This window comes from Mchenga conophoros, linkage group LG9 (genome assembly GCF_057382185.1).
Source record: "Mchenga conophoros isolate Kocher_MC1m ecotype Shallow Benthic linkage group LG9, M_conophoros_male_GT1.1, whole genome shotgun sequence".
NCBI classification, from domain to species: Eukaryota; Metazoa; Chordata; class Actinopteri; order Cichliformes; family Cichlidae; genus Mchenga; species Mchenga conophoros.
The window spans coordinates 36,543,754-36,570,858 of NC_140534.1; the positions used below are offsets into that span (position 1 = coordinate 36,543,754).

General features: G+C 41.6%; 1 protein-coding gene across 1 annotated transcript in view; it reads left to right on the forward strand.

The window, feature by feature from the left end:
• LOC146567829 (NACHT, LRR and PYD domains-containing protein 3-like) overlaps positions 1 to 26,377 on the forward strand; it is a 40,115-nt gene extending 13,738 nt beyond the window's left edge. The window contains exons 6-11 of the mRNA XM_085285679.1: positions 2,291 to 2,464; positions 10,826 to 10,993; positions 15,347 to 15,514; positions 22,738 to 22,914; positions 24,167 to 24,340; positions 24,842 to 26,377. Of these exons, the coding sequence (XP_085141805.1) occupies positions 2,291 to 2,464; positions 10,826 to 10,993; positions 15,347 to 15,514; positions 22,738 to 22,914; positions 24,167 to 24,340; positions 24,842 to 24,854 (874 nt within the window). The 3' untranslated portion in view covers positions 24,855 to 26,377. The remainder of the gene's footprint in view (positions 1 to 2,290; positions 2,465 to 10,825; positions 10,994 to 15,346; positions 15,515 to 22,737; positions 22,915 to 24,166; positions 24,341 to 24,841) is intronic.
• Positions 26,378 to 27,105: the final 728 nt, after the last annotated feature.

The following is a 27,105-nucleotide window of genomic DNA, read 5'->3' on the forward strand; positions in this document are numbered from 1 at the left end:
ACACAGCAGAAAATAAATAAAATCAAAGACTAGCGGTCCTTTTGCTCTATTTTCACCTGTAAAGCAGGAGTGGGGTAGGCGGAGGTTTACCCTGGTGCAGGTGTGCCGCAGCGGTCAGTGGAAGAATCCACGAGTTTCTCTGTGAATTTCCCATTACGTCGTAGCTAGGGATGGGTATCGAAAACCGGTTCTTGTTGAGAACCGGTTCCCACTGTTTCAATTCCTTGGAATCGTTCGCCACTTTTAAAAACGATTCCCTTATCGATTCCAGTCGCCCCGAATGACGTCATCACGTTGAGTAGCGTCTTTTACCCAGTAGGAAACACGGCGCCTGAGCGGCACAAACGCTCAAAAGTTTGGTTACACTTTATGAGAAAGGATGACAACAGGGCAACGTGCAATACTTGCAAAGTAGAGATTTCATCAAAGGGAGGAAACACTACGAATATGAAAAAGCATTTGCTCAAAAAACACGCGATTGCTTTCAACGAATGTCGTGTTTTTGATCCGCTCCGGACTAGCGAAGCTCAACCCAGCAGCAGCGGTAGCGTTTCCACGTCCTCTCCCGTTAATACCGCAGGTAACTAATCAATTAGCATTGCATATTATGTTAGCGCGATTTACCTTATTACAAAACCTGCTATTACTGTGCGTTGCATTTAGATAACCATGATGAGAGAGACAGAGTCTGGCTGGCTCAGATGCTGGCAGTTCTCGCTGCAGTCTACCGGTAGCGTCTCCTTTCAGGCCAGAATAGACGAATGTCACCCAGCAGTGTCTAAGTTTGCGGTCAAAGGCTTGCACCCATTTGCCACAGCAGATGCCCCCGATTTCACTTTGGTAAGTGAATGTGTTTAATTGTAGGTGTAGCTGAGATATAATGTACGAATTGTGAATATTCTCAAAACTGTATTGTACATAGGTTATACTTTTTTATTGTGTGAACTTTATTTTTGTGGAACTAAGGTTCCGTGTGTTATTGTTGAAGTGGGACATTAATCAGTGTAACGCCACCTGCGGCCACATTGCGGGTGTGGGGTTTCCTAGCCAGAGCTGTACGGACTCCACACTGGGTGAGGAGAAGCCTGCTGCCGCTGTGTGACACTGATTTTGCTGCTGCACTCTGTTTTATAGGAATAAACCCTGTTTCCAGCCAGTCCGTGTCTGTTGTCACAACGCAGTCGACCATTTCACATCTGCTACATAGGCAGGGACATTACTGGATATTCTTGTGTAATTGCTACAGAATAAGTTATGTTAAACTTTGTTATTGCTACAGGAGAATATTTATTTTATTATTTTACATATACATTTTTTTCCTGGGGACCCTGTGACACCCCATTGAAGAGCCGTAGGCTGGATCTCTTAAGATCTCACTGTTGGGTTTGTAAGGCCATGTTACTCCTAAATTTCTATCTTGTTCAAAGAGAAGATATAAAACACAGTTCTAAGCTAATCGACTTTAGTGTTCTCCTTTTTAAAAAAAAAAGAATCGATAAGAGAATCGATAAGGAATCGAATCGTTAAACAGAATCGAAAATGAAATTGGAATCGTTAAAATCTTATCAATACCCATCCCTAGTCGTAGCGCACTCGGTGCTTGCTTGGACGTTTAGGGTTTTTTTTTCACTGTAAAAATAAGTTTTCTTCCAACGCACAACAGACACTAATGTTTTTGTCACTTTTTATGGAATCAAACTCAAAGTAAGGTCCGTACTTCCACGCTTTAAACGCTGCATGCTCATGCTCTCTCCCGCACTCGATATATTATCCATTGTTGATCTGCACACAGCTGTTGTCACGAACGTCGCACTCGCTTACGTCACTGTCATGAGACATTCTCGCAAAAAATCACGGTTTTAGTAACGCAGTAACGCAGCGTTCCTACGGGAAAGTAACGGTAATCTAATTACCGTTTTTTCAATAGTAATCCCTTACTTTACTTGTTACTTGAAAAAAGTAATCGGATTACAGTACTCTTGCTGAAGCATTTTGGATTAACTGAAGGGTTTTCAGGGAGTTTCTAGGACATCCTGATAATAATGAATTACAGTACTCGAGCTTAGAAGTGAAAACTCCAAAATACTCCAACACAATATGCTGTGAAATACATTGACTTAATGTGAGTAGTGAGTAGAGTTTCTCAAATACAAGTAAAGTCATCATATTTCCTTTGTTCGAAAACAGCTAGACTTCAGCATTTTTATTTTTTACAGATCGATTATGGAGCACTAAATGATTTCAAACATTAAACGTTGTTTAATAAACTAACATCTTTATTTATATACAGTTTATGGAACTGCTGCTTGTCAGAGATCAGCTGTGCTCTTCTGGGCTCAGCTCTGAAGTCTAATCCTGCACATCTGAGGGAGCTGGACCTGAGTAAAAACAATCTGCATGATCAAGGAGTGAATCAACTGTGTGGTTTTCTGGAGAGTCCACATTGTAGACTGGAGACTCTGAGGTCAGACACTGTGTATTACCTGTGCTGAGATGAATATGTTTTGTGTGTGTGTGTGTAGACGTTCAATTTACAGGAGAAAAAAATTTTTACAATCTTTTTTGGAAATCAAAAAACTTTGTTAATAGTTTAAGAAGCTGTTATACAATTTGGGTTTTGCAGTATTTTAGTTATTAAATTTATGCGATGCTTCTGTTTTCTAGTCGATATGCAGAAAACAACCCTAGAGACCAACTTTAAAAGAAATGCATAAGTCACCAGTGTGGTATTTACCAAGGAGATGCCCTGTCCCCACTGTTGTCATGCATACAGGGAGTGCAGAATTATTAGGCAAATGAGTATTTTGTCCACATCATCCTCTTCATGCATGTTGTCTTACTCCAAGCTGTATAGGCTCGAACGCCTACTACCAATTAAGCATATTAGGTGATGTGCATCTCTTTAATGAGAAGGGGTGTGGTCTAATGACATCAACACCCTATATCAGGTGTGCATAATTATTAGGCAACGTCCTTTCCTTTGGCAAAATGGGTCAAAAGAAGGACTTGACAGGCTCAGAAAAGTCAAAAATAGTGAGATATCTTGCAGAGGGATGCAGCAGTCTCAAAATTGCAAAGCTTCTGAAGCGTGATCATCAAACAAGCAAGCGTTTCATTCAAAATAGTCAACAGGGTCGCAAGAAGTTTGTGGAAAAACCAAGGCACAAAATAACTGCCCATGAACTGAGAAAAGTCAAGCGTGCAGCTGCCAAGATGCCACTTGCCACCAGTTTGGCCATATTTCAGAGCTGCAACATCACTGGAGTGCCCAAAAGCACAAGGTGTGCAATACTCAGAGACATGGCCAAGGTAAGAAAGGCTGAAAGACGACCACCACTGAACAAGACACACAAGCTGAAACGTCAAGACTGGGCCAAGAAATATCTCAAGACTGGTTTTTCTAAGGTTTTATGGACTGATGAAATGAGAGTGAGTCTTGATGGGCCAGATGGATGGGCCCGTGGCTGGATTGGTAAAGGGCAGAGAGCTCCAGTCCCACTCAGACGCCAGCAAGGTGGAGGTGGAGTACTGGTTTGGGCTGGTATCATCAAAGATGAGCTTGTGGGGCCTTTTCGGGTTGAGGATGGAGTCAAGCTCAACTCCCAGTCCTACTGCCAGTTTCTGGAAGACACCTTCTTCAAGCAGTGGTACAGGAAGAAGTCTGCATCCTTCAAGAAAAACATTATTTTCATGCAGGACAATGCTCCATCACACGTGTCCAAGTACTCCACAGCGTGGCTGGCAAGAAAGGGTATAAAAGAAGAAAAACTAATGACATGGCCACCTTGTTCACCTGATCTGAACCCTATTGAGAACCTGTGGTCCATCATCAAATGTGAGATTTACAAGGAGGGAAAACAGTACACCTCTCTGAACAGTGTCTGGGAGGCTGTGGTTGCTGCTGCACGCAATGTTGATGGTGAACAGATCAAAACACTGACAGAATCCATGGATGGCAGGCTTTTGAGTGTCCTTGCAAAGAAAGGTGGCTATATTGGTCGCTGATTTGTTTTTGTTTTGTTTTTGAATGTCAGAAATGTATATTTGTGAATGTGGAGATGTTATATTGGTTTCACTGGTAAAAATAAATACCGTATTTTCACGACCATAAGGCGCACTTAAAAGTCTTAGATTTTCTTCAAAAAGTACGGCGCGCCCTATAGCGCAGTGCGCCCTGTGTGTTGTAAGGAGGACGTAGTAGAGAACACCATGAGAACGCTAAAGGGTGAAGTGTGGGCATTGATCATATATACCGGACAATCGCACATACCTGTATAAAAGGACAGGTATGTGCATTATGTGGAACATCGTTGTTTTAACAACCCTGAAAATGGCAAAGACACACGCTTATGAAGCACAGTTTAAACTGAAGGCCATCAGCTATGCGGAGGAACATGGAAATCGAGCAGCCGCGAGAGAATTTAAGATTAACGAATCGATGGTTCGCAAATGGAGGAAGCCAGAAAACAAGCTCCGGCAGGTCAAGAAAACGCAGCTGAGTTTCCGCGGACATAAGGCGAGGTGGCCCGAGTTGGAGGAAAGACTCGAGCGGTGGATCATCGAGCAAAGAACGAGTGGGAGAAGCGTTTCGACGGTCACCATTCGGCTAAAAGCAGTTTCTGTCATGGTTGGCTGTGTGGCAGGCAGGCAAGCAGGAGTGGTGGATCCAAAATGCAGGACTCAGACACAGAAGTACAACTTAAAGCGCAGCTTTATTGCTGGGAAAACCTCTTACTAAACTAAACTCACCAAAAGACAAACAAAAACACTGGTGGACTAAAGCACTGTAGCAGAAACACTGAACTGGAGCTGGAGACAAAACACTGGCAACACGGAGGCAAAACACACAGCTTGATGAGGGTATGACGCAACACTGACTCAGAGAAACACAGGGTCTAAATACACTGGGAAGTAACGAGGAGAATGAGACACAGAAGGAGAGCACAGCTGGGGGAAATTAGAACTGACGAGACAAGCAAAGCAGGACACATTCACATAAGTCACGGACCTTCAAAGTAAAACAGGAAGGATCACACAGAGACGCAAACTTGACACCGTGGAGACAGCAATTAAGAAACACAGAGACATAAACCATAAGGCAGAAGACTCTAAGAACCGATAGACATGGAGGGGAACTCAAACATGCAGACACAGACTTACAGAACAGAGGGGACACAGAGAAACAAGAAGGGCAAGGGATCGAAACTAGAAACCATAGAATAACTCACACCAAGTAGAATAATACAAAAATCACAAAGAACTAAAACGCTGGGTCAGGAGACCCAGGACCCTGACAAAACTAGAACCCATAGAATAACTCACACCAAGTACAATAATACAAAAATCACAAAGAACTAAAACGCTGGGTCAGGAGACCCAGGACCCTGACAGTTTCACTAGCTGAAGAGATGAACATTGAACATTTCCAAGGAGCTCCGTCTTGGTGCTTTCGTTTTATGAAACGGTGCCATTTTTCCATCCGGACCAGGACTACGGTAGCGCAGCAACTTCCAGCGGATTATAAGGAAAAGCTGGCCATCTTCCGCTCCTACTGCAGCAAACACATCGGCGACAAAAACATCCAGCCCAGCCACATCACAAACATGGACGAGGTCCCGCTCACTTTTGACATCCCGGTGAGTCACACTGTGGAGAAGAAGGGGACCAGCACGGTAGCGATACGCACAACGGGGTATGAAAAGTCTTCTTTCACTGTTGTGCTTGGCTGCCATGCTAATGGACAGAAACTGCCGCCTATGGTGATTTTTAAGCGAAAGACTTTGCCTAAAGAGAAGTTTCCAGCAGGAATCATCATTAAGGCAAATGAAAAGGGCTGGATGGATGAGGAAATGATGAAAGAGTGGCTGAGGGAGGTGTATGTAAGGAGACCAGGTGGTTTTTTCCACGCATCACCATCGCTCTTAATCTGTGACTCTATGCGTGCCCATCTCACAGCCGATGTGAAAAAACTAGTGAAACAAATGAACTGTGAGCTTGCTGTCATTCCGGGAGGCCTGACAAAGGAACTCCAACCGCTGGGCATCGGTGTGAACCGCCCGTTCAAAGTAAGGCTGCGAGCGGCGTGGGAGCGATGGATGACCGATGGAGACCACAGTTTCACCAAGAGTGGAAGGCAGCGCCGGGCGAGTTACGCCACAATTTGCCAATGGATTGTAGATGCTTGGGCTAACATGTCTGCTGGCACTGTTGTTCGAGCTTTCGCAAAAGCTGGCATCATTTCCGAGGAGCCGCACGGCACGGAAAGTGACTCTGACAGTGAAGAAAGTGAACCTGGCATGTTTGATGGAGATTTAGCGCAGCTGTTCAATTCAGACACAGAGGATGAGGACTTCGATGGGTTTGATTGATGATAAAAATGTGAGTACCAAACTTTGTTTTGCTCCTGCTTTATTTTTAAATACGCACACTTGTATGCTTGTGTGTTGTTGATGATGACGATTACTGGTAATAAAAATGTGAGTACCAAACTCAGTTTTGCTCCTGCTTTATTTTTAAATATGCACACTTGTATGCTTGTGTGTTGTTGATGATGACGATTACCGGTAATAGAAATGTGAGTAAGGTACCGAACTCAGGTTTGCTCCCGCTTTATTTTTAAATACGCATACGGTACTTGTATGCGCCCTATAATCCAGTGCGCCTTATGTGTGTGTTAAATACAGTAATGGCACACATAACTGAGACTGCGCCTTTTAGTACAGTGCGTCTTATGGTCGTGAAAATACGGTAATTGAAATGGGTATATATTTGTTTTTTGTTAAGTTGCCTAATAATTATGCACAGTAATAGTCACCTGCACACACAGATATCCCCCTAAAATAGCTAAAACTAAAAACAAACTAAAAACTACTTCCAAAAACATTCAGCTTTGATATTAATGAGTTTTTTGGGTTCATTGAGAACATGGTTGTTGTTTAATAATAAAACTATTCCTCAAAAATACAACTTGCCTAATAATTCTGCACTCCCTGTAGATGTGAACCCCAGATCATTAGTCAGATCATTAACAATAGTGGATACTAACGTCAGAATGGATCAAAAATTCGCCACCTCCTCTACATGGATGGATCTGTAGCAATGATATTGGAATGTCATTTGGACTGGAGAAGTTTAGTCGGATGGTAACCAAGAGAAGAAAGGTAGTCAAAATGGAAGGGACTGCACTACTAGAAGGAAACATAGCAGACACTGAGGACATCTACTTGTACCTTGGAATCCCAAAGGCAAATAGGATCCATGAAGGGGTTGCAAGGAAAACCACGACCACCAAATACCTGCAGAGAGTAAAGCAAATGCTGAGGGGTCAGGAAGATTAACATTCAACACCTACATCCTGCTAGTCATCAGAGACCCCGCAAGGATAATAAGCTGGCCAAAGGAGAAGATAGAAGCTACTGGCATCAAGACAAGCGCCTTACCATGCATCGAGACCTAAGGAGCTTGAAAGGGAGTGACTAGGCTCCTTTAAGTTTCGCAAAGACGTTTCACCTCACGTCCCATATGCTTCTCTTGTAAAACAAAATGGTGGAGTCCCATGTATCTATTTAAACCTCAGTGGGAGCTGTCCCTTAAGTGGTTCATAGACCCTCTCATGCCCCTCATCACATAAGTCAAGGTATAAAAAACAGCATGGGTTATTAGCACTAAAGGTTTTGGGTGAAACCACTGTGAGAGGTTGTCTCCCTATCATATTACCTATTGAGGTCACATGACACAAGATGTGAGTGGGAATTGAGGCACCTGGGAAGGGATCTGTCGAGGAGCGTGTCAGGCTACATTTCACTGTGTGTTATACTTGTATAACTATGCATGTGACAAATAAAGAACCTTGAACCTTGAACCTTGATCTCAAAACTGCATTGTATGTGGCAGACAGTTTTAAGCCACTCCCTCTGTTCAATGAGTTTTAGACACAGTGCACATAAATCCTGTTTCACTGCTCTTACAAACTCTTTGTCTTCTCTGTCCAAAATGTGAACATTAGCATCCTCAAAAGAGTGACCTTTATCCTTTAGGTTCAAATGTTAAGCTTAGTCTTTTCCTGTCGATGTTGCCCTTCTGTTGTGCTATGTGTTTATGGAGGGGCTGTTTGGTTTCTCCAGTGAAGAGGTCTGAGCACTCCTCACTGCACAGCATACACTACGTTGTTTAGTTTGTGTTTGGGAGTTTTGTCCTTTTGATAAACCAGTTTTTGTCTGAGTGTGTGGCTGGGTCTGAGGTCCACTGGGATATAGTTATTGGAGAAAATTTGTCTGATAAACCTGCTACATAAGAGGTGACAGTGCTGTTCCATTTGTTAGTGTTTCTCTTTAGTTGGTGTCTGACCAGGACAAGGGTCAGTTGTTAAGAGTCAACACCAAAAGGATAATGGTCACTTTTTACTGGATGCCAATTATTACGGTCATGGGTTGCTAGAAGGTTCTCCCTGTTTGAGAATGCTGTGTTTTTCTTTTCTTCTTTCTCTCCCTCTCTCTCCCCTCTCCCTTTTCCTGTCTTTGAAGTTCCAGGTGCCGCGGCTGAGTAGCGTTATGGCTTGTTAGCCATAGGAGGCTCTGAGCGCCGTGTGTGTATAGCGCTTCTGTTTTCTTTCTACGTTTGGAATACTGTGATAGTGAGAGAGAGCAGTGTAGGCTGGTAGGGGTTCTCCGCCATTTTTGTTTGACCAAAGTTTTCTCCTGTTTTGTGGACAGCCAGAGACGTCAGGTATTGTATTTTTTTTTTCTTGAGGGAAGTTATACCACGTGTTTTGTTTATAGGAAGGGGGAGTGTTTTTGTTTGTTATTTTGGCCTCAGAGAGCCTGATGCTTTTAGTTTTTCAGCTCAGCTGTTTCAAGTTTATTCATTTTTTGCTTGCCCCTCCAGGATTTGTGCATACAAATGCATACACTATTATATATTGTACATATATTTATTAGTTTCAGGTTGGCCATTCTTGTATTTTGCTCGTTTGTGTTGTTGTGTTTGCACATCTCTGTTGCTTGTGGGGCTCGCACACAAGAATTTCACTCGCATGTGCTGTGCCAGTGTGCCTGCACATGTGATGTGACAATAAAAGTGATTTGATTTGATTTGATTTTGATTTGATTTGATGTGGGTAAGAATGAAACAGAATTAGAGGCATATTTTAATGCATTTGAACATATTGCCATAGCCTTGCACTGGCCTAAAGAGGTTTGGCCTCTGCTGAGGCAGTGTAAACTGGTGGGTAAGGCGCAGGGGGTGTGTGCGGCTCTCACCGTTAAGGACAGTTTAGTGTATGATAGGGTACTGAGTGCCATTCTCAAAGCATATGAATTAGTGCCTGAAGCTTACAGAAAGCATTTCCGGTCCCTCCGTAGGCCCCCCACGCAAACCTTTCTTGAGTTTGCAAGGAAAAAGGAATATTGTTTGATAGGTGGAGTCAGGAGAGTGGTGTTGTAGATTTTACGGCATGATCCTGGGTCCTTTTGACCCAGCGTTTTGTGTTTTCTATTATTGTAATTTTGGTTCTGTTCTTCCTCGGTTAGTGTTCTTTTCTTTCTGCCCGTGTATATCTGTGTCTGGTCTGCATTTCTGAGTCTGTGTCATTACGTGTATGTGTTTCCTGTTTTACTTTGAAAGTCTCTGTCTTATGTCAGTGTGTTCTGTTTACGTTTCCCCTACCTCGTCAGCTGTTATGTCCCCCAGGCGTGTTTCCCTCCTGTTTCCCATCCCTGATTACTGGTATGTGTACTTATAGTGTGTGTTCACCCGTCCTAAACTAATTGGTCTGTGTTGTTTCCCTCGGTCTCCCTGTGTCTCTCTGTGTATTTCCCCGGACCTCCCTGCATCTTCGTTTCTGGTTTGTTTTGTTAGTTTTGCCCAGTTTAGGTTTTCCAGTTTCATGTCCACCCGCACCCGGCAGGGGGGGGAAATGATCCTTGGGGAGTCAGTTTTGGGACCAATCCTGGCCGAGAACAGGAGGGTGACTGCTGGTGGGTCGGTCCCTAAGTGTGCCCTGTGAATGCCAAAGTGGCGGCGGTAGTAAACTACCCTGTTCCTACCACCTGGCGGGAACTTAGGCGGTTCCTGGGCCTCGTGGGCTACTATCGGTGTTTCTGCTGGAACTTCTCAACCGTGGTGGCCCCTCTAACCCGCCTCTGTAGTCCAAAGGAACCTTTTTAGTGGACCACTGAGTGCCAACACATCTTTGATGGTGCTAAGTCCCTCCTGTGCAGTGCTGGCCGCCCCAGATTTCATTAGAGCATTCAGCCTGGAGGTGGACGCCAGTGCCATGGGGGCTCCAGAAGGGAACTGATGACATCAATAATCCAATCTCCTACTTCTAGAGATGGGCTCTACTAGTTCAGGAATACAACTTGGACATCAGACATAAAAAAGGGGTAGACAATATATTAGCGGATGCACTGTCCAGTGCACATCAGTTAACCACACAGAGCACTGGTTTTACTAGAGGTGGATTTTTAGGGCGTTACGGTCGGAGATTCTCCCTGTTGGAGAATGCTGTTTTTTCCTCCTCTCTCTCTCTCTCTCTCTCTCTCTCTCTCTCTCTCTCTCTCTCTCTCTCTCTCTCTCTCTCTCTCTCTCTCTCTCTCTCTCTTCCTGCCCTGTTTTTCAGGTTCTAGGTCCCATGGCTGAGAGTCCTTACGGCTTGTTAGCCATGGGATAAAAAAGGCGGGCATTCTGCAAGCTTCAGCCATTTGAAGTTTCACTTTACTGGACTTCTGTAAACTGAATCTGAATTTTCAGCTCCAAGAAAACTATAAAACACTGAAGAATTTCAAGCACATAACTAATTAACTTAAATCTTTCATTTATTATTCAGACTGGAGAATTGCAGGTTATCGGAGATCAGCTGTCTGGGCTTAGCACTGAAGTCCAATCCCTCCAACATGAGAGAGCTGTACCTGAGTCAGAACAACCTGCAGTATTCAGGAGTGAAACAGCTGTGTGGCTTTCTGGAGGGTCGAAACTGTAGACTGGAAACACTGGGGTAAGATGCCCTGTTTATGTTGTGCAGAAATGAAAGTATATAACATAAGTTTGAGTAAGAGAAAGGGTTTTCTACCCCAGCATAGACTTTCCCAGGGAGGCTGAGATGTGTGATCCCCCTATATTTGGAGCATTCCTTCCATGGTATGACAATATCCTCAGTTGAAGTCATCAGTGCTCCACCTGCACTATACACAGTGCAGGTGGAGCACCAGATTCTATCTGAGGCAATCTGAAAGTTTTTTTCCATGGCCTCCACGAACTCCTCCTTGACCCAAGTTTTTGTTACTGTGACTGCCCAAGCTGCGTTCTGCTTGGCCTGTTGGTACCTATTGGCTCCCTCCAAAGTCCCACAGGCTAACCAATCCAAATAGGACTGCTTCTTGAGCCTTATGGCTCCCTTCACCTCTGGTGCCCCCCATCTGATTTAGGGGTTACCACTATGACAGGCACCAACCTCCGTGTGGAGGTTGTAGCAGCTTCAGCAATGGAGCTGAACATGATTTATTGATGATCTATATACCCAGTTTCCCTTGGAATTCTGTTGAATCTCTGTCAGAGGGGGAGTTAATGATCTCGTGGATGGGGGCCTCTGCCAGGTGTTCCCAGTGCACCTTCACTATACATTTACTCCAAGCTGTCCAGCATCCTCCTCCGCTACCTTATCCAACTCATCACAAGCTGTTGATCAGTTGACAGCTCAGCGCCTCTCTTCACCAAAGTATCCAGAACATATGGCAGCAGATCTGATGATATGATAACAAAATTGATAACTAACCTGTGGCCTAGGGTATCCATGTGCACTGGACCCTGGTCCAGTGCTTAACCTCTTAAGCCCCAAGCCCACCTGATCTCCTGCCTTTTGCCCACGTATCAGGGGGCGTTGGGGCTTAAGAGGTTAACGCAGGTTTCTGATTGGCTTTCAAGCAACTACCTCGTTCTAAACACGAACAAGACTGAGACCATGATCATAGCTCCTCCTGAGCTACATTCTAAAATTAATCAGGTTCTTGCCTCTTTCAGTTCTTCTGTCAAGTCAAATATTCAGAATCTTGGAGTAATATTTGACTCTTCTCTGGGCCTTGACTTTCATGTAATATCTTTGTCTTGTTCCTGTTTCTTTCACTTAAGAAACATCTCTAAACTGTGACATATGGTCTCTTTAGATGAACTGGAAAAATCTCATCCATGCATTTGTGTCATCACGTTTACTGTAATTCCCTGTTTACCAGCTTGGATAAATCACATTTCTCTCTCCTCCAGGCAATACAAAATGCAGCAGCCAGTCTACCAACTCGTTCTAGGAAGCGTGCTAACATTACTCCCATCTTATATTCTTTACATTGGCTTCCAATAGTGTTTAGAATTTGTTTTAAAATTCTTGTTTTATCATACAGAGCATTACATGGCCAGGCCCCAGATTATTTATCCAAGCTTCATATAAAATACACTGCTGCTCATCGTCTCCGCTCATAGACTCAGAGTCTGTTGGTTGTTCCCCGTACACGACTGAAGACGAAAGGGGACAGAGCCTTTCAGTCTGTTGCACCAAGGCTGTGGAACAGTCTACCACCACAATTACATATGGTTGACTGTGGATTCTTTTAAAAATCAGTTAAAAACTTTACTGTTCAAACAAGCATTTTGTTGATCTACGTATTTTATATTCTTCACATTATTTAACTTACATTTAACCTTTTACATTGTGTATAAGATCGATTGATTGTACTGTTTATTTTAAACTTTCTGCACAGCGCTTTGTGACTGCCTGTCTGTGAGGAGGGCTTAATAAATAAACTTAACTTACTTTCTTATGGACACCATTATGTTCAAACATGGTGTTTGTCATGGACAAACTGTGGTTTGCGCAGAAGTCCAGTAACAGAACACTGCTTGGGTTCAGATCTGTCAGGCCGTTCCTCCCAGTCACACCCCTCCAGGTCTCACTGTCATTGCCTACATGAGCATTGAAGTGTCCCAGAAAGGCAACAGAGTCCCAAGGTTAAGTAGCCTTAAGCACCCCACCCAGGGACTCCAAGAAGGTTGGGCACTCTGAACTGTGGTTTGACACATAAGCGCAGACAGCATTCAGGACCCATTCCCTGACCCTAAGGTGCAGGGAAAAAAAAACTCTCATCCACTGGAAAAAACCAAAGGGGAAACTAGAATAGCCACCCCCAGCCCGATGCCTCTCACCAAGATCTACTCCAGACTGAGTCTAGCCAGGTGTCTGGTTTTGGAGCCCAAGCTGTGCATTGAGGTGAGCACAACTATATCTAGTTGGTACCTCTCAACCTCACGCAGTAGCTCAGGCTCCCTCCCCAGCAGAGAAGTGACATTCCATGTCTCAGTCACTAGTCTCACCAGGACCAATGGGAGACCCTATCAGGAGGGCAAAGCCCTTGACAACACAGACAACTTACCCACTGGGATCCCTGGGACACACAAATCCATGCACCACAATGAGGTAGCGATTCACAAAAGGGTGTATATATACAGTGGGATGCAAAAGTTTGGACAACCTTGTTAATAGTCATTATTTCCGTGTATAAATCGTTGGTTGTTACAATAAAAAATGTCAGTTAAATATATCATATAGGAGACACACAGTGATATTTGAGAAGTGAAATGAAGTTTATTGGATTTACAGAAAGTGTGTAATAATTGTTTAAACAAAATCAGGCAGGTGCATAAATTTGGGCACTGTTGTCATTTTATTGATTTCAAAACTTTTAGAACTAATTATCGGAACTCAAATTGGCTCGGTAAGCTCAGTGACCCCTGACCTACATACACAGGTGAATCCATTAATGAGAAAGAGTATTTAAGGTGGTCAATTGTAAGTTTCCCTCCTCTTTTAATATTCTCTGAAGAGTAGCAACATGAGGGTCTCAAAACAACTGTCAAATGACCTGAAGACAGAGATTGTTCACCATCATGGTTTAGGGGAAGGATACAGAAAGCTGTCTCAGAGATTTAAACTGTCTGTATCCACAGTTAGGAACATACTGAGAAAATGGAAGACCACAGACTCAGTTCAAGTTACGGCTCAAAGTGGCAGACCAAGAAAAATCTTGGATAGACAGAAGCGACGAATGGTGAGACCAGTCAGAGTCAACCCACAGACCAGCACCAAAGACCTACAACATCATGTTACAGCAGATGGAGTCACTGTGCATCGTTCAACCATTCGGCGCACTTTACACAAGGAGATGCTGTATGTGAGAGTGATGCAAAGGAAGCCTTTTCTCCACCCACAGCACAAACAGAGCCGCTTGAGGTATGCTAAAGCAAATTTGGACAAGCCAGCTTCATTCTGGAATAAGGTGCTGTGGACTGATGTAACTAAATTGAGTTATTTGGGCATAACAAGGGGCGTTATGCATGGAGGAAAAAGAACACAGCATTCCAAGAAAAACACCCGCTATCTACAGAAAAATATGGTGGTGGTTCCATCATGCTGTGGGGCTGTGTGGCCAGTGCAGGGACTGGGAATCTTGTAAAAGTTGAGGGACACATGGATTCCACTCAGCATCAGCAGTTTCTGGAGGCCAATGCATCTTTCAACAAGACAATGACCCGAAACACTGCTCTAAATCCACTAAGGCATTCATGCAGAGGAACAGGTACAACGTTCTGGAATGGCCATCTCAGTCCCCAGACCTGAATATTATTGAAAATCTGTGGTGTGAGTTAAAGAGAGCTGTCCATGCTCGGAAGCCATCAAACCTGAATGAACTAGAGATATTTTGTAAAGAGGAATGGTCCAAAATACCTTCAACCACAATCCAGACTCTCATTGGAACCCACAGGAAGCGTTTAGAGGCTGTAATTTCTGTAAAGGTGGATCTACTAAATATTGATTTCATTTCTTTTTTTGTGGTGCCCAAATTTATGCACCTGCCTGATTTTGTTTAAACAATTATTGCACGTTTTCTGTAAATCCAATAAACTTCATTTCACTTCTCAAATATCACTGTGTGTGTCTCCTATATGATATATTTAACTGACATTTTTTATTGTAACAACCAGTGATTTATACAGGAAAATAATGACCATTACAAGGTTGCCCAAACTTTTGCATGTTTAAATCCATGCATAGTTGAAATTTCAACGCCTTTATTTTTATATACACATACTTACATATATATCTCATAGGAACATCATCTTAATATTTCCATATTTAGTGAAACAGAAGTATACAGTCATTAATTTGTTTCACTCATTGTTCTGTTTATATTTTGGTATTTGTTATACTTCATTTAGAATTTTAATTTTCAGCTTCTGTGTTCAACTTCTACATTCTGGATCTTTTTCATCTCTAAACAGATAATACTTCCTATGCTTTATTCAGATTGAGGAGCTGCAGTTTGTCAGAGATCAGCTGCCTGTTTGCAGCTCTGAAGTCTAACCCTTCCCATCTTAAACATCTGGACCTGAGAGGGAACAAGCTGCAGGATTCGGGAATGAAACAGTTGTGTGGTTTTCTGGAGAGTCGGCAATGTAGACTGGAGACTCTGAGGTCAGAAACTGTGTTTTTGTTGTGCTGGCACTAAACTGACAGAAGACTGATATGATACTAAACCATAGTATTTTGACCGTTTCAGTCCAAAAGCTAAACATTTAAAACCCTAATATAAGAGAAGTCTTCGAAGTGATAATTTACTCTGATTTACCTTCTTTTTTTGTCAGGAAGAATTCAGACCAGGGCATTTTTTTTATTGGTTAATCTCTGAAGTATTTCTGATAGTATTATGGCCATTGTAGGTAAAGCCAATAAAAAGAAAAAGAGAAAACCATTATAGGGACAGGAGGTATATTATAACGTGGTACATTATTTACAAAAACAGGCAGAAAACAAGATCAGGGAAAACGAAAGATGTGTGGTCAGGAATGAAAAAGATCACAGAACAAGAACTATTAAACCGTGGGAAACCTAAATAGAGCCAATGTGTTTAACACCTTAAGTCTAGGACCCATCCAAACTCACCTCAGCTCAGGTACAGATATATGAAGGAAATACAAAAATACAATTAAGTACAATCAATGAAAAAAGTAAGATAATACACTATATACAATGGTAGCATACACAGTATGTGATGGATATAGTTGGAAATATGGAAGACAAACTATATAGCTTGGAAGGTCATGGAAGGTCCATTTTTACAGCACATCTTCAATCTTAGTTTGAGCCAGGAGAAGATACCATTACTCTGGAAAACATCCTGTTTTGTCTCAATATTGATGAACTCTGCCCCATCTGCCCTCTATTGCACACTTGTTACCTTAACATCTTACGTCATTACTTTTTTTTTTTTTTTAAAACTCGGCTTGGCCAGTCTTAGGCTCCAGAGGGCTACCTCTCTTGACCGATGGCAGTTTACTTTCTCAACTTTTAAGTTGAGGAGTTACCAAATTGTGTTTTGTTGAAAATCATGTACTATGATTATGTATTTCATCTGGATACTGCAACTGAGCAGAAAAAAAATATGGTGTCTTTAAAAGTATTGCTTTCTTAAAAAATACGAGTAAGCCATAGTATAATTTAGCTTATTTGAAAGCAAAGAAAGTTATAGATATTTCTATAGTTTGAACACCTTAACACTAATCTGGCTGCCTTGTTCTTGACTAACTGAAGTCTGATCAGATCTGTCTTATTAGCTGCTGACCAAATGATTGAACAGTACTCTAGATGAGATAATACTAGTGCATTAATGACACCTTTCATAATTGACAAAAAAAGTAATATAAAAGGAGCATTTCCTAGCCATAGCTATGCACTGTCCCATTTTCTTAATAACACAGTCAATGTGCTGAGACCATGAAAGGTGGTGGTTTATAGTAACACCAAGTAATTTAATCTGGGTCACCTGTTCTAGTACCATTGGGGTGATTGTGGCTCAAGAGTTGGAGGTTCGCCTTGTAATCGGAAGGTTGCCGGTTCGAGCCCCGGCTTGGGCAGTCTCGGTCGTTGTGTCCTTGGGCAAGACACTTCACCTGTTGCCTACTGGTGGTGGTCAGAGGGCCCGGTGGCGCCAGTGTCCGGCAGCCTGGCCTCTGTCAGTGCGCCCCAGGGTGGCTGTGGCTACAATGTGGCTTGCCATCACCAGTGTGTGAATGTGTGTGTGTGAATGGGTGGATGACTGGATATGTAAAGCGCTTTGGGGTCCTTAGGGACTAGTAAAGCGCTATATAAATACAGGCCATTTACCATTCCAGCTATGGAAAGATTTAGTTGTGGGTTAGTTGTGACTAAGCGTACTCTACTTCCTATTAACATAGATTTTAGATGTTTAAAATCATGTTAATTTTACTTAGCCAGTAAAACACGTTCAGCAAATCTTGTTGCAATACGTTGGTCAATTCAGAGTTGCCACTGGCTGAATAAAACATGGTGGAATCATCAGCATACATTACAAGATGAGATTTATCCAAGACATACGGCAGATCATTTGTGAAAACTGAATAGAGAAGTGGACGCCAAGCCAAGCCAAGAAGAAAAAGACATGGTGAGATATTTTTGGAGGCCCAAGCCTGAGTTGAACACCATTTCTAACCTTGGAGAAATGGTAAATATGGTGGAGGGCTTCATATACCTGGGTGTTCACCTTATTAATAGACTGGACTGGAAGTGTGTCATTGACTCATTGAGGAAAGACTATTGTAGTCTCTACTTCTGGAGGAAGCGTAATTTTAAAAAAAATTATAAAAAACATTTACAAATAATTTTTAATGTAGTGCAATCTGTTGCTAGTGAAATTTCCTTTGCAGCTATCTGTTGAGATAACAGCTTCAGAGTCATACCACCAGAAAGGTGGTATGACGTGCAATATACTGCTAACAATATTCAGCCCATCCAAATAATTGAATTCAGGTGTTCCAATCACCTCCAGTTCCCCAGGTGTACAAAATCAAACACCTAGACATGAAGACTGCTTTTGTAAACATTTGTTACAGAATGGGTTGCTTATAGCAAAGTGAAAGTGCTAAAAATTGATTCTGTTTATCTGGACATAGGATTTTCAGTGGAAGAAGCATTTCGTCACTCATCCAAGTGACTTCTTCAGTCTCAGCTGACTGCAGGTTTCCAACCTTACAGGGGGTGCAGAATTATTAGGCAAGTTGTATTTTTGAGGAATAATTTTATTATTGAACAACAACCATGTTCTCAATGAACCCAAAAAACTCATTAATATCAAAGCTGAATGTTTTTGGAAGTAGTTTTTAGTTTGTTTTTAGTTTTAGCTATTTTAGGGGGATATCTGTGTGTGCAGGTGACTATTACTGTGCATAATTATTAGGCAACTTAACAAAAAACAAATATATACCCATTTCAATTATTTATTTTTACCAGTGTAACCAATATAACATCTCCACATTCACAAATATACATTTCTGACATTCAAAAACAAAACAAAAACAAATCAGCGACCAATATAGCCACCTTTCTTTGCAAGGACACTCAAAAGCCTGCCATCCATGGATTCTGTCAGTGTTTTGATCTGTTCACCATCAACATTGCGTGCAGCAGCAACCACAGCCTCCCAGACACTGTTCAGAAAGGTGTACTGTTTTCCCTCCTTGTAAATCTCACATTTGATGATGGACCACAGGTTCTCAATGGGGTTCAGATCAGGTGAACAAGGTGGCCATGTCATTAGTTTTTCTTCTTTTATACCCTTTCTTGCCAGCCACGCTGTGGAGTACTTGGACACGTGTGATGGAGCATTGTCCTGCATGAAAATCATGTTTTTCTTGAAGGATGCAGACTTCTTCCTGTACCACTGCTTGAAGGTGTCTTCCAGAAACTGGCAGTAGGACTGGGAGTTGAGCTTGACTCCATCCTCAACCCGAAAAGGCCCCACAAGCTCATCTTTGATGATACCAGCCCAAACCAGTACTCCACCTCCACCTTGCTGGCGTCTGAGTGGGACTGGAGCTCTCTGCCCTTTACCAATCCAGCCACGGGCCCATCCATCTGGCCCATCAAGACTCACTCTCATTTCATCAGTCCATAAAACCTTAGAAAAACCAGTCTTGAGATATTTCTTGGCCCAGTCTTGACGTTTCAGCTTGTGTGTCTTGTTCAGTGGTGGTCGTCTTTCAGCCTTTCTTACCTTGGCCATGTCTCTGAGTATTGCACACCTTGTGCTTTTGGGCACTCCAGTGATGTTGCAGCTCTGAAATATGGCCAAACTGGTGGCAAGTGGCATCTTGGCAGCTGCACGCTTGACTTTTCTCAGTTCATGGGCAGTTATTTTGTGCCTTGGTTTTTCCACAAACTTCTTGCGACCCTGTTGACTATTTTGAATGAAACGCTTGATTGTTCGATGATCACGCTTCAGAAGCTTTGCAATTTTGAGACTGCTGCATCCCTCTGCAAGATAACTCACTATTCTTGACTTTTCTGAGCCTCTCAAGTCCTTCATTTTGCCAAAGGAAAGGACGTTGCCTAATAATTATGCACACCTGATATAGGGTGTTGATGTCATTAGACCACACCCCTTCTCATTACAGAGATGCACATCACCTAATATGCTTAATTGGTAGTAGGCTTTCGAGCCTATACAGCTTGGAGTAAGACAACATGCATGAAGAGGATGTGGACAAAATTGTCACGGTTTGCGGGGCAAGCCGTGTGGAGTTGAAATAGGACCCAAAATGCGGCAGCTCTGGTGCAGATGAGTGTTTATTTGACAACCGAAAATACAAACAGCAACGGTGTGGGTACCATGAAACAGGAAAACCTAAACTGGGTAGAACTAATAACACAAACCAGAAACGAGGATGCAGGGAGGTCCGGGGAAATACATACGGGAAGACGCAGGGAGACCGAGGGGAAACAACACAGACGAACCAGCAACTACCATGACAGAAGACACAACTTAAATACACTCAGAGAACACAGGGAGATTACACACAGGTGGGGAACACAGGTGACACTGATAAACATAACGAGACAGGGCAGGAGTGAACACAACATGACACATACTGACGAGAGACTGTCAAAGTAAAACAGGAAGTACACAGAGGTTAAGACAGGAGGAGAGAGAGCACGGGGAGAACACAGACATAACAGGCTGGGGGAAACATGGACTAAACACAAAGAGAGACGAGAGCTCATAAATACACAGAGGGGCACAAAGGGGGTAAGAGTCACAAAGGGAAAACACTTAGGGAACACCACAACAGGACACCTCAGAAAACATGGCCTAAATAAGGAGTGAAAATACAAGGAACCAAGAATACTGGGCCAACATGGCCCAGGACCATGACAAAAATACTCATTTGCCTAATAAGATAAGATAACCTTTATTAGTCCCACACGTGGGAAATTTTTTTTTTTTTTTTTTTTTTTTTTAATAATTCTGCACTCCCTGTATAAACAGTACATTTGCATAATGACAAACTAGAACCACTGAATGAACAATGAGCTGTGAGGTCAGTTTCATGATGATTAGCATTTAAATTGTCATGTCCATGGATCACTAGCCATGAGTACCATTCACAGACAGTTGAGAATTGCTGAAGTTACAGCATTGTAAGATGGTGAAATGGTCACTAAAAAGGCTATGCCCAGATGAACAGAATCAATTCTTTGGGATTTCCTTACGTAGATGATTGAGCATGCATCAAGACAAAGTGGAAGTGATTGAACATGGCAGCAAATGAAGTCAGAGTGGGGTTAGTGGTTTTTCAGGAGTTGAGATTGTTCCCCTTGTTTCAGTGAAAGGAACTCTTAATGCTTCAGCATAACAAGACATTGAATTCAATTCAATTCAATTTTATTTATATAGCACCAAATAACAACAAAAGTCGCCTCAAGGCACTTCATAAATACAGAGAAAAACCCAACAATCATATGACCCCCTATGAGCAAGCACATTGGCGACAGTGCGAAGGAAAAACTCCCTTTTAACAGGAAGAAACATCCGGCAGAACCAAGCTCGGGGAGGGGTGGCCATCTGCTGCGACCAGTTGGGGAGAGAGAAGGAAGACAGGATAAAGACATGCTGTGGAAGAGAGACAGAGGTTAATAACAGATATGATTCAATGCAGAGAGGTCTATTAATATATAGTGAGTGAGAAAGGTGACTGGAAAGGAAAAACTCAATGCATCATGGGAATCCCCCAGCAGCCTACGTGTATTGCAGCATAAATAAGGGAGGATTCAGGGTCACCTGGTCCAGCCCTAACTATATGCTTTAGCAAAAAGGAAAGTTTGAAGCCTAATCTTAAAAGTAGAGATAGTGTCTGTCTCCTGAATCCAAACTGGAAGCTGGTTCCACAGAAGAGGGGCCTGAAAACTGAAGGTTCTGCCTCCCATTCTACTTTTAAATATTCTAGGAACAACAAGTAGGCCTGCAGAGCGAGAGTGAAGTGCTCTAATAGGGTGATATGGTACTACAAGGTCATTAAGATAAGATGGGGCCTGATTATTTAAGGCCTTGTATGTGAGGAGCATGAATTTGAATTCAATTCTGGATTTAACAGGAAGCCAATGAAGGGAAGCCAAAACAGGAGAAATGTGCTCTCTCTTTCTAGTCCCTGTCAGGACTCTTGTTGAAGCATTTTGGATTAGCTGAAGGCTTTTCAGGGAGTTTTTTGGACATCCTGATAATAATGAATTACAGTCGTCCAGCCTGGAAGTAATAAATGCATGAACTAGTTTTTCAGCGTCACTCTGAGACAGGATATTTCTAATTTTAGAGATGTTGCACAAATGGAAGAAAGCAGTCTTACATATTTGTTTAATATGTGCATTGAAGGACATATCCTGGTCAAAAATGACTCCAAGGTACCTCACAGTGTTACTGGAGGCCAAGGTAATGCCATCCAGAGTAAGAATCTGGTTAGATACCATATTTCTAAGATTTTCAGGGCCGAGTACAATAACCTCAGTTTTATCTGAATTAAGAAGCAATGACAATGTTATGCTCCCAAATTTTTGGGAAAAGTTTGGTGATGGCCCTTTCTGCTCCAACATGACTGCTCACCAGTGCAGAAACGAAGACACATAAAGATATGGATAAGTGAGTTTGGTGTGGAACAATTTGACTGGCCTGTACAGAGTGCTGACCGCCTGAGTTCTTGAAACAGCTTTATTACTACAGTCACAGGCAACTAAAATACAAAGAACTGAAGTAAACATACACTGAGAAATATTAGCAATGAAACTACACTGGACACTAACAGGACACACAGCTGGCGAAATAAGGGAGATCACGACAATGCACAGCTAGAGATACAGACAATATAAACAGGAGAGGAAACAGGGGAAGCAAAAATGATCATGATGCATGCAGGACAAGTGGCTATCAGAATAAAACAGAAAACAGATGATATACACAAGGAAAGGGGAAACAGACACTGATTTTGACTAAACATGGAACCAGAGAGAGACAACAAGGCCAGAAAAAGTATAATTAAACTCAGTACTACAAAACAATAAAACAGAAACTTAACACAAGACACTGTCAAAATAAGGCTGAAAGTACAGATTGCAGAGACACAACCTCGACACACAAAAAGAAAGTGAAAAACAGAGACAAAACTGACAACACAAGAAGGGACATGGGGGAAGCATAATAACAGAAACCTAAACCTAGATAACAAACTAACCTGGGGATACACAGAGGGATTACAAAGAATGAAAATGAAATGAATGGAAATGCTTTTGGATGTCCTATATTAGTCCTATATTAAATGTCTTTGTCATTCTGCAATATAATTTCCTTAATTCAGATTGATGGGCTGCTGTTTGTCAGAGATTAGCTGTACTCCTTTGGGCTCAGCTCTGAAGTCCAACCCCTCCTATCTGAGAGAACTGGACCTGAGTCACAACAACGACCTGCAGGATTCAGGAGTGAAGCAGCTCTGTGGTTTTCTGGAGAGTCGGCACTGTAGACTGGAGATTCTGAGGTCAGACAAGTCATTTTTTAAACTTATGATATAAAGACTGTGGTGACACAAAGCTCATGTTATAATAATTCTCTTAGATTATATATTAGAGGTGCAAGGTCGGATGACAGAATGCAAAAATAGCTAAAGAAATAATGGTTTCTGGCTGCTTGAAAGATGTGCAAAAACCAAACATCAGTGTATATAAAAAAAAAAAATCTAAATATGAGGAATCACAGAAAAACAGCAAAGGTCAAACCTAAACAGTGCATGGAAGATACAGAGGCCATAACAAAACAACAAAAGGAAAGAAATGAAAAACAATAGAAAAAAAACAAACAAAAGACTGTATGTACACAAAGAAGGCTGAATAAACAAAATGAAATAGATAGGGAATGTGGCATGGAGAAACACCTCTTGACAGCGCCAAATCACAACTACTGTCACCTCAAGGCGCTTTATATTGTAAGCTAGACCCTACAATAATAGATACAGAGAAAAACCTAATAATCATATGACGTCCTGTGAGCAAGCACTTTGGCAACAGTGGGAAGGAAAAACTCCCTTTTAACAGGAAGAAACCTCCGGCAGAATCAGGCTCAGGGACGGGAGGGGCCATCTGCTGTGACCGGTTGGGGAGAGAGAAGGAAGACAGGTTAAAGACATGCTGTGAAAGAGAGACAGAGATTAATAACAGATATGATTCAGTGCAGAGAGGTCTATTAACACATAGTGATTGAAGAAGAGACACCCAGTGAATCATGGGAATCCCCCAGCAGCCTACACCTATTGCAGAGAGGTGACATTGATTTCACTAGAACCAGTTTTGGATTAGATTAAAAACCCCAGGGACTTCACCCCTGACCATTGCCTACTTCATTCTGCAGAGGATCCCCATAGCTCCTCTTGTGATTGGTGGGTCCAAAAGAGGGTGGATCCATGTTGCTCTTTCAGATTGAGCCCAGGGAGGTCCCATGGGCCAAAGCTGGGCCAATTAAAAAAAAATAAAAAAAATAAAAGATATTCATTTAAGTTATTTAAGGTAAAAAACATGTATCTCATAGGAAAATAGCAATAGCCTCAAAAGACATAGAGATACACCTTTCAACACTTTTCAAAGCATTTCTTAAAGAATTTTGGCATGTGCTGTTTGGATTTTTCTTTTTCTGAATTTATATATATTCTCTAAACTTTCTTGTGTGCGGAAGAGATATGAAACACTGAGTAATTTAATTTAGAAACTTTGTCTAATGAATTTATGTTCTTTCTTCAGACTGGATAGCTGCAGTTTGTCCGAAATCAGTTGTGCAGCTCTGGCCTCAGCTCTGAAATCCAACCCCTCACATCTAAAAGAGCTAGACTTAACTGACAATAAACTGAAAGATGCAGACATGAGGCAGCTGTGTGATCTGGTGGAGAAACCAAATTGTGGACTGAAGACTCTGAGGTCAGTGGATGGTTTAAGTGTGCCCATGTTGCTTTACATTTATTACTAAATGTATGTATTTTCTTTTAATATTTTCTGTAAACCTATAGCCTATGAGGCTGATTTTCCCCATGTAATTGTGAGATATTTGTATAGCTTTGTAGATAGCTGGATCAAGTCACAGATTTGTAAGTAATGTTTAATTCCTGCCACCTTAAAGGCTTGTAGCGCATAACCTATTGATACAGATAGCTTAATCATATTTAAGATTGAAACATTAATTAACTGTAGAACTTATTTGAGCAGTCTTGTAGCATTACGTCGATGATGGTTTGGGGAAAGTGACTATTGAAGCCAGAATGATCAATCTGAATAAAAGAGTCTAAAGTGGAGGTCGAGCTGTCATACCTTCAGTCAAGCGAAGGCTAGTTTGACTTTGTCTGCTGATGTCTAAATATCCCCCCTCCACTGAAAAAAATTAAGTCGTTTCCCATGTTCACAAATGTCTATGTATATTTGCAGGTGGAAGCTCTGATAAACTTGTGTATGCTGACAGAGAGTGACCTGTGTCCTGATGATATGGAGAGGCTGAAGAAGCAGTAGCTTGTGTGTACAGATCCTGTGAATGGGAAAGATCACAGATTTTTGAAGATAGAAGACCTCAACAAGCACAAAGAATTAGATGGAAAGGTCATGTAAAATGTTAAAAAAAATAATCTGTTGCACTAATTACCATGAAATCCAACTTTTAACTGTAATGTAATAGGATGATGGTGTGATTCAACTTGTGTTATCGTAATGAAAACAAAAAATAAGGATGAAAAGATAAATGAAGGTTGACATTGGTTATAAGCTGATTAAACCTTTGATCTATAACTGTACAATAGGGAAGTGAAAGCGCTGCGGATATCTTATGTGGAGATGGTCAGTGGAGAGGTGCCATCAACATTATTTGTATTTACATGTTCAATGCAGATGACACAAATATACTGTGTGCAGGTGGGGAATTGCCACAGGTTTTGGAAATGATCACACAGGAATTAACGATATTAAAGAAGTGGTTTGATATAAATAAATTATCATTGAATCTCGATAAAACCAAATTTATGTTGTTTGGAAACCAAAAGAAAAACATCGAAGTAGAAATATGTGTTGACAATGTATATTTAGAAAGAGTAAATGAAATAAAATTTCTTGGGGTGATCATTGACCACAAGCTCTGTTGGAAGCCACACATTACTTATGTTCGGGGGAAATTGGCACGGGGCATTGCCGTCCTGGGAAAAGCAAAGCATATGTTGGATCAGAAAGCACTGCACATTTTATACTGTGCTTTACTACTGCCATATATGAGCTACTGTGTAGAGGTCTGGGGAAACACATACAAAAGTAACACACAAACAATAACTATAATACAGAAAAGGGCCATTAGATTAATAAATAATGTAGGGTACAGGGACCATACAAATGCACTCTTTGTCAAAATGCAAGCTATTAAATTCCAAGACTTGGTGAAGCTTAAAACAGCGCAAATAATGTATAAAGTCAGAAATAAATTGCTTCCCAAAGAAATCTGTAAATTGTTCATAGAAAGAGAAGGTGGGTATAACTTAAGAGGGAAATGGAATTTAAAAATACAAAGTGCTAGAACAACTTTAAGAACTATGTCAATCTCAATTGCAGGAGTTAAATTATGGAACAGTCTAACAGAAGAAATAAAAGACAGTCAAAACATAAAACAGTTTAAAGTAAAATATAAAAACCTAATTTTTCATATGAAAGAAACTATACTGTGGTGGGGCTTGCTAATTTCTTGTTTTTGATTTATGTATGTTATGTTTTGTTTTACTTCATATGTTTATATGTTTCATATGTTGTTTGTTTAATTTAAGACAAAAAAAAATTAAATGAATGAGAGGTAAAACTTGAGGGGGTAGGGACAAATAAGTAAATACTTCAGCCTACTCCTTTTCAAACAAATAATGGAATGATATTTTGTAATGATTGTGAAGGCACATGTTTGAAATGTTTGAAATAAAAATGAACTGAACTGAAAAATTTTATTCTGTTCTTTCTCACAATAAACTTCTGTCTACACCAAAAAGCTGCTGGTGTCCCAGAATTTTAATTTTAACTAACACAGCTTTAGGTCCCTTTAATTGGACCCACAGGCAGATTTGGTTTGCTGCAGGACACTCAGCTATCTTCACGTTTAACAAAATGACACATCTGACAGATTAGCAGAGTATAACAGAGTGGAACGGGAAGCACACTGATCAATGGTAAATTGTTTTCACAGTCACAGTGATGGAAATATGTTGGTCACTGATGCCCCTTCTTCCTTTGGGCCATTCAGACTGCTAACAAACTCACCTCTCCTCACCAATCTGTGCCATGGTCTGAGTGACCCTCATCACTCAGGACACTGACACACTCACACCAAGTCCTTTGCACTACCTCCAAGCACTTTGCTCTCCAGTGTGTGCCTTTGTCTTGTTTTGTATGTGCTCCTGAAGTCTTACTATTTATATTTTATTCCTGCAAAGTTGGTGTGGATGTTTCGCTCTTAATTTTATTGCAATATAGGCGCTCTTTGCAGTGAGCTAATTTTATTTTGAAATTCGTTTTAATTTGAAAAACAGTTTCGGGAAGTGACAGGAAGTCAGCCATGTTTTTAGTTCCTAGCGGATCACATGTGGGGATATTTGACCCAGCGACATCTGCCTTTTGTTTGTGCCATCGACACCACCGTCTGTAAGTTTTCATTTGTATTGAATTGTAGGATT